The sequence below is a fragment of the Pseudophryne corroboree genome, chromosome 12, assembly GCF_028390025.1.
Source record: "Pseudophryne corroboree isolate aPseCor3 chromosome 12, aPseCor3.hap2, whole genome shotgun sequence".
NCBI classification, from domain to species: Eukaryota; Metazoa; Chordata; class Amphibia; order Anura; family Myobatrachidae; genus Pseudophryne; species Pseudophryne corroboree.
Window position 1 is genome coordinate 7,884,893 of NC_086455.1, and position 8,352 is coordinate 7,893,244.

Here is an 8,352-nt window from a genome sequence, read left to right on the forward strand (position 1 = left end):
CAGGGTATTATAGATACTAGCAGCCGCCTAAGAGACCTGTATAAGAGGTGCCGCAGTGCGCTGGCGTCTTATAAACATGCAGCAGGGGTACAATATCCCAAATCTTAGTAGAAAAATCAGATGGACACACTGTACAATTATCGGGCGATGGGCCTGTGTTTTGCTGTAGTGTAGGCATGACCGTTTAAATGGTATAGTGTATACCGCACATATCGGCTGTTATATACTGTATATGTCAGGAACATCGCACCTTTTGTCGGGTCTATCAAGGTTCCAAACTGGAGGGGTGGGCTTTATATTGTAGCTGTGGATCTTACAGAAACAATCGTCAGATTTTATTTTTACAAAACTTTTATTTGAAAACAAAGTTAAAAAAAAAAAAAAAAAAAATGCATAAAAAGTAAAGAAACTGTAAATTCCAGGATATACAAATAATACCAAAATAAGAGTGACCAGCAAAACTCCACATGTACAATATATTACCAGATAAGGACCCGGTTACAGCTACATATACTGATTGCCAAGATACGTCCCGAGCAGAATGACCTGCAGATGAAGAACCCTGACAGCCTATATTGGTGGAGACCGTCGGGTAACGTCGGGCAGATGAGACTGGGGCCAGGTGTACCAATCACCCGCCCCGGAACCTCCAGCAGCAAGCAGTGTTACATTCACTTTGCTAAAGAGCGTATCTAAACCTAACCACAGAGGAGCGTTATTTACCAGACATTACCCAAAGTGTGCAAACATGCAACAACACTGCTGAAGACAGATAGAAGCAATTAGCTCGCACCTTAGAGTACGGTTAGCAAATAACCTATTCATTATTGTATGAAACGGTGGCGTTTGCACTTGGACCCCCCTCTGGGAGATTCCTGCAGCCTGTACTGACGGCTGATCCCGGTGTGTACACAGCTGCTTGTCCAGTGTGCATTATGTGTGTAACAGTGATACAAGAAACCGCTCTGTGTGTGTCCTGGGAATGGGGTGTACAGCAATGTGCGACGGTCACCAAATGGGCAAATAACACCCACGTAAACAAGCCACGAAAAGTGCTGTCAGCTCTTGGGCTCAGTCAGTTAGGAGTCATTACACCGGCTCAAAAAAACAAAAAAAAGTGTTACACAAACACCAGTCAAAGACTTATTCAATAACATGGTGCAAATGCAGCATAAACCATAGGAAGCTAACGCAACCCAGCTGTCGGCTCTAGTACCACGTAGGGGATCCGATGCAGTACGACCGCGCAGCTGTTCATATCAGTCGCGCACACCATCAAATGCAATCGCTATAATTTATTTTCGTATAAAATTCATCGCAATTGGGGCTTTTGTCAGGTTATTAAATAAGTCTTATACCTTACCAGCAGCACGAAGTTATAAATTACACGGGATTCCCTTTGTTTAGTTGCAGGAAACAGCGCGCCATGGAATGATTGCGTGTTTGCACGTTGCAATGGGGGAGGGGGGATTGGCAAGAGCATTGGCACCTATCTATGGCGAGAGGGGGAGGTGGGGTGTGATAAGGCATCTGAAATGGACTATCGCCCTTCTCCTGGAAGATAAGAGGCCGGCAACACAGAAGACTGAAACCTGTCCCTTAATCGTCTGTATCCGGCCAGTGATCCGATGATTGTGGAGGTTTGACAACAAAACCCACTGCGACCACGGGCCATCGCTTCAGTCCATTAGTAGTCCGTGTTTGAGGTATGAGAGAGATCTCTCCGCCGCTGCAGCTCATCCACAGGGTCCTAGTTTATAGGTTCGTAGTTAGAGAAGACCCTCTTCTTCAGAAATGAGACCACAATGGTTCCCACTATCAGCAGAACCAGCGGAGTGCCTAGAGCCACGGCCATTATACAGATCACCAGGATGGAGAACGAATCACGGGGTGGCGTGCCGTAACCGATCAACGCCGACCTGAAAACCAGCAAACCTCCGATTAATTATATGACACAACGGTGGCATCATCAGTGCACATTAAATAGTACAAAACAAATAGCCTAGGAGTAAACTTAGCAATAGGAGCAATACTACTGCAAAATGTTACATGCCATCGCCGTATATGGCGGTGACCCAATACAATTCTATCCAGCCTGTGACATAAAGGGACACTAACCACAAACATATGACATATGTGACTAGTACAGAGAAATGCAAGTGCAAGAGTTATATCAATGTGGACTTGGTTATGCTTTAATGCCATCATACCCCAGATTTCTTGGCCCTAGGCCATGACCCCAACGATCTATGGGATTACTACACAACAATAATAGTGACAGGAGGAGTACTAGATGTTTAATGGAGAAGGGAGGATAAACAATAGGAACTGTACTTAATGATGATCTCAGCCAGACGACTTTAGTAACTAATTCCTAGAGCAAGTGTCATTTTTTACAGTCACCCCTTATAACATGCATTAGACAAGTGCACAAGGGACACTAAAAAGTGTGTTACTCTACAGCAGGGGTTGGCAATGTGTGTCACTCCAGCTGCTGTGGAACTACACATCCCAGCATACCTTTCAACAGTTTTGCTGTTAGGGCATATGTCAGTGCCTGCTGGGATGTGTAGTTCCACAGCAGCAGGCGTGCCGAATGTTGGCTTCACCTGCTCTAGAGTGTCATGAAGAAACCTACAGATATATGTTGATACATTACAGATAATGTTCTGGGAAGGTCAGGACTTGACCTTGACGGAATAATATACAAGTTACCTTCATCTACAGCCGGAATCTTATTATATAGACGTATGGACTTTAGGTAACGGTAATCACTGTGTCTACCGCAGTAACAGAGATATAATAGTACATAACCGGACACCGGGAATACTCACCAGCCCAAGAACTTGTGCTTGTCATAGAAGTCGCCGTCCGCAATCCCAAAGGAGATATTATAGGCCTCTACGTTATACGTCGCGGACAGACCCTCTCCGTAATAGGCGTGAACAATGCTCCGCAGCTGCAGAGTGCCGTTCACCGGGCGCGGCTTGTATATCTGACACGGGAGCGCGTCAGACCTGGTGGCGATGGACGACCCATAAGCCACAGACTTCCACTGGAAAAAGCCCTTGGCGTGGCTGCTGTTAGAGGAATCCGGCACCAACTCCATCAGCTGTTGGGAAACACAGAGAGGTTTGGACAGGGAATGGGGAGCGGGCAACCTGCCGGAAAGGGTATGCTGGAACTTGTAGTACTACACATTGGCTGGAAAGCTGCAGATAACAACCTTACCTCAAAGATGGTCGGCGTGTACTCATCATCGATGGAACGGACAGGCTGCATTTTCTTGCGCCCCGCCTTCCGTTCCAGCGTCACCATCTCTAGAGCGAAGCGGGAGTTATTGCCGCGAGGGCGCACCCCTGTAATCCTGAACTCCAGCTTGGTACAGTTGGCGGTGTGGAGCAGGTGGGGCGAGGAAAGGTCTCGCCCGGGACCTCCAAACGCAGAGACCTGCGAGAGACAATGACAGCGTTCAGCACCATGGCATTTAACAACTCCCAGGGGTGTTGGTGGTCGGATCGGGGCGGGGGGAGGGTTATTCAGGACGCACACGTCCTGCAGGGCCTGCCTTTACTTCAGCATCCAGAGCACCTCGACAGGTACATTCTCCGTCAGAGAGGGAACAAGGAGCTGTGACAGGATGATGTGAAGACCTTGGTTAGCAGCACAGAAAGGAAACGCTTACCAATATATTACTCCGCGCAACTACTAAAACAAATTAACATTTTCCCTTTAAATATTTCGGCCAGATGAACCAGCACCTCGATATCTTGTATTACTCCCCACAAGCGCCTTTTCCTCTCACCTTGAACATGACGCTGCCATTTTGAAAGCTCCCAGAGGGGTCAGACCCGTTGACCCCGGTCAGGTGGGCGGTGAGTGAGGTGGAATTCAGCGTGTTGTTGACGTTTTCCCACACAAAGTCAGACAGGTCATAGGGGGGATAGAAATACTTCCCAGCCGTCCCCGAGAAGTCAGCCGTGTTATTCACATCTTTATATTCAAAGATCTGGGAAAGAGGAAGAAGAGGATTCAGCGGTCACATTCCACCACTCTCTGCGTCATGGTAACACGTCACCCCCCAGACCCCTGCGTACCCTGGAGAAGAGCAGGGCGGTGGAATAGCGCACGCTGTCCGGGGGGTGAATGGAGAGGGCTCCGTAGGGTTCCGGAGACAGGAGCTTGGTCCAGTTCACCAGCAGTTGGCTCTGCTCGCTCTCTGTGTATATGAGAAGTACTGTGGGGGTCCCTATGGTGCTCCAGATGTAATGGATGGTGTTACCTTTCCCCACAGCACGGATGTGAAGCAGATTCACTGAGGAGCTGGAGGTGCCAGGGTTGTACTGTAGGTAGACCTGGAAGAGAACCAGGATGAGGAGGAGAGGGGCACAGTATAATGGGATTATCACCAGGATGAGGAGGAGAGAGGCACAGTATAATGGGATTATCAGTAGGATGAGGAAGAGAGAGGCACAGTATAATGGGATTATAACCAGGATGAGGAGGAGAGGGGCACAGTATAATGGGATGATCACCAGGATGAGGAGGAGAGGGGCACAGTATAATGGGATTATCACCAGGATGAGGAGGAGAGGGGCACAGTATAATGGGATTATCAGTAGGATGAGGAAGAGAGAGGCACAGTATAATGGGATTATAACCAGGATGAGGAGGAGAGGGGCACAGTATAATGGGATGATCACCAGGATGAGGAGGAGAGGGGCACAGTATAATGGGATTATCACCAGGATGAGGAGGAGAGGGGCACAGTATAATGGGATGATCATCGGGATGAGGAGGAGAGGGGCACAGTATAACGGGATTATCACCAGGATGAGGAGGAGAGGGGTACAGTATAACGGGATTATCACCAGGATGAGGAGGAGAGGGGCACAGTATAACGGGATTATCACCAGGATGAGGAGGAGAGGGGCACATTATAATGGGATGATCACCAGGATGAGGAGGAGAGGGGCACAGTATAACGGGATTATCACCAGGATGAGGAGGAGAGGGGCACAGTATAATGGGATTATCATCGGGATGAGGAGGAGAGGGGCACAGTATAACGGGATTATCACCAGGATGAGGAGGAGAGGGGTACAGTATAACGGGATTATCACCAGGATGAGGAGGAGAGGGGCACAGTATAACGGGATTATCACCAGGAGGAGGAGAGAGGCACAGTATAATGAAATTATCAATAGGATGAGGAGGAGAGGGGCACAGTATAACTGGATTATCACCAGGATGAGGAGGAGAGGGGCACAGTATAATGGGATTATCACCAGGATGAGGAGGAGAGAGGCACAGTATAATGAAATTATCAATAGGATGAGGAGGAGAGGGGCACAGTATAACTGGATTATCACCAGGATGAGGAGGAGAGGGGCACAGTATAACTGGATTATCACCAGGATGAGGAGGAGAGGGGCACAGTATAATGGGATGATCACCAGGATGAGGAGGAGAGGGGCACAGTATAATGGGATTATCACCAGGATGAGGAGGAGAGGGGCACAGTATAACGGGATTATCACCAGGAGGAGGAGGAGAGAGGCACAGTATAATGAAATTATCAATAGGATGAGGAGGAGAGGGGTACAGTATAACTGGATTATCACCAGGATGAGGAGGAGAGGGGTACAGTATAACGGGATTATCACCAGGAGGAGGAGGAGAGAGGCACAGTATAATGAAATTATCAATAGGATGAGGAGGAGAGGGAGGGGCACAGTATAATGGGATTATCACCAGGATGAGGAGGAGAGGGGTACAGTATAACTGGATTATCACCAGGATGAGGAGAGGGGCACAGTATAACGGGATTATCACCAGGATGAGGAGGAGAGGGGCACAGTATAACGGGATTATCACCAGGATGAGGAGGAGAGGGGCACAGTATAACTGGATTATCACCAGGATGAGGAGGAGAGGGGCACAGTATAATGGGATGATCATCGGGATGAGAAGGAGAGGGGCACAGTATAACGGGATTATCACCAGGAGGAGGAGAGAGGCACAGTATAATGAAATTATCAATAGGATGAGGAGGAGAGGGGCACAGTATAACTGGATTATCACCAGGATAAGGAGGAGCACAGTATAACGGGATTATCACCAGGATGAGGAGGAGAGGGGCACAGTATAATGGGATTATCACCAGGATGAGGAGGAGAGGGGCACAGTATAATGGGATTATCAGTAGGATGAGGAGGAGAGGGGCACAGTATAATGAAATTATCAGTAGGATGAGGAGGAGAGGGGCACAGTATAATGGGATTATCACCAGGATGAGGAGGAGAGGGGCACAGTATAATGGGATTATCACCAGGATGAGGAGGAGAGGGGCACAGTATAATGGGATTATCACCAGGATGAGGAGGAGAGGGGCACAGTATAACGGGATTATCACCAGGATGAGGAGGAGAGGGGCACAGTATAATGGGATTATCAGTAGGATGAGGAGGAGAGGGGCACAGTATAATGGGATTATCACCAGGATGAGGAGGAGACGGGCACAGTATAATGGGATGACCATCAGGATGAGGAGGAGAGAGGCACGGTACAATGGGATTCCAGGTTACAGCTATTTAGCCAGCACAGATAATCCCTAGATATAGGCTGATAGATCGGGGTCACTGAAATGCATACATACTGGGAAGGTAAGGAAGGGGTGCATTGCAGCCTGTGCACCCGTCACATCTCAGCAGTGTCCCGGATCTCTCCTGTGACATTAGTGATATGCCAATGGTGTGAGGGCGCAGCAGGTTCCACTTTCAACTCATGTTCTCCTTCCCCAAAATACATACAGGGGAAAAGAACCAAACTGTCGGGGGATGAGTCAGTGTGGCTGGTTACCACCGTTTCCTCCCATCCACATACTGGCCAAAACTATATCCCTCCTATTACTATATACCCTTCCCGCTGCACCTATATACCTCCTATTACTATATACCCTTCCCGCTGCACCTATATACCTCCTATTACTATATACCCTTCCCCCTGCACCTATATCCCTCCCATTACTATATACACTTCCCCTGCATCTACCGTATATCCCTCCTATTACTATATACCCTTCGCCCTGTACCTAAATCCCTCCCATTACTATATACCCTTCCCCCTGCATCTATATCCCTCCCATTGCTATATACCCTTCCCCCTGCATCTATATCCCTCCCATTACTATATACCCTTCCCCCTGTACCTATATCCCTCCCATTACTATATACCCTTCCCCCTGCATCTACCGTATATCCCTCCTATTACTATATACCCTTCCCGCTGCACCTATATCCCTCCTATTACTATATACCCTTCCCCCTGCACCTATATCCCTCCCATTACTATATACCCTTCCCCCTGCATCTACATCCCTCCCATTACTACATACCCCGCATATATACCTCCCATTACTGTATACCCTTCCCCCCCTGCATCTATATACCCCCAATTACTATGTACCCTTCCCCCTGTACCTATTATTATTATTACCACCACCAGTAATTTATATAGCACACACATATACCGCAGCATTCAGCACTGACATCAGCCCGACCTCAAAGGAGCTTACAATCTATATTCCCTATCACATGTATACACAGACACTCTTCCAGTTTGTTGGGAGCCAATTATCAGTATATTGTTGTTATGTGGGAGGAAGCCACGTAAGCCTGAGGAGAATGTACAAACTCCACACCCATGACATCAGTGCTGTGAGGCAGTAATGCTAACCACTACACCATCCGTGCTGTCTATATACCTCTTATTACTATGGTATATACCTCTCAGCACTGTATCCCCTCCCCTCCGTTCCCCCCATTACTATAAACACCCCGATAACCTGTGTATTACACCCCTCCGGGAACAGCCCATACTACTGTGGAACCAGAACTCCCAGCATGCCCGGCCGGATCTCACTCAGTGACCCCGAGCTCTCACCTTGCGTGTCTCCTCCTCCTCAGGACTCCCCCGGACCCCAGCGCACACAGCACCGACCAGCAGCAGCCAGAGCCCCGGACACCGCATCTCTCCTCCCGGCCGGCCAGCTCCGGCGCTTCCGGCTACTGCACGTGATCCGCAGTCAGCTGACCGCGGTCAGGGGGCGGGGCTACTCCCAGTCACATGGGTAGGAGGGTGCTGCTGCTGTAACTGTAACCCTTACCTCTCCACACACAGTCTCCTTCCGTCACCTCCTACAGTAAGGAGCACTGACCCCCTCCCCCGTCACCCCCTACAGTATGGCGCACTGACCCCCTCCCCCGTCACCCCCTACAGTATGGAGCACTGACCCCCTCCCCCGTCACCCCCTACAGTATGGCGCACTGACCCCCTCCCCCGTCACCCCCT

The 8,352-nt window shown here is 49.1% G+C and overlaps 1 protein-coding gene across 1 annotated transcript; it reads right to left on the reverse strand.

Annotated features, from left to right (window-relative positions):
* Window positions 1-371: 371 nt before the first annotated feature.
* Window positions 372-8,122, reverse strand: GLMP (glycosylated lysosomal membrane protein). Its single transcript, XM_063946861.1, has 6 exons — window positions 7,945-8,122; window positions 4,098-4,355; window positions 3,806-4,009; window positions 3,232-3,450; window positions 2,835-3,112; window positions 372-1,919 (listed from the first exon to the last, which is right to left on the reverse strand). The coding sequence occupies exons 1-6, from the start codon at window positions 8,029-8,031 to the stop codon at window positions 1,751-1,753; spliced, it is 1,215 nt and encodes a 404-aa protein (XP_063802931.1). The 5' UTR covers window positions 8,032-8,122; the 3' UTR covers window positions 372-1,750.
* Between the last annotated feature and the right edge of the window lie 230 nt (window positions 8,123-8,352).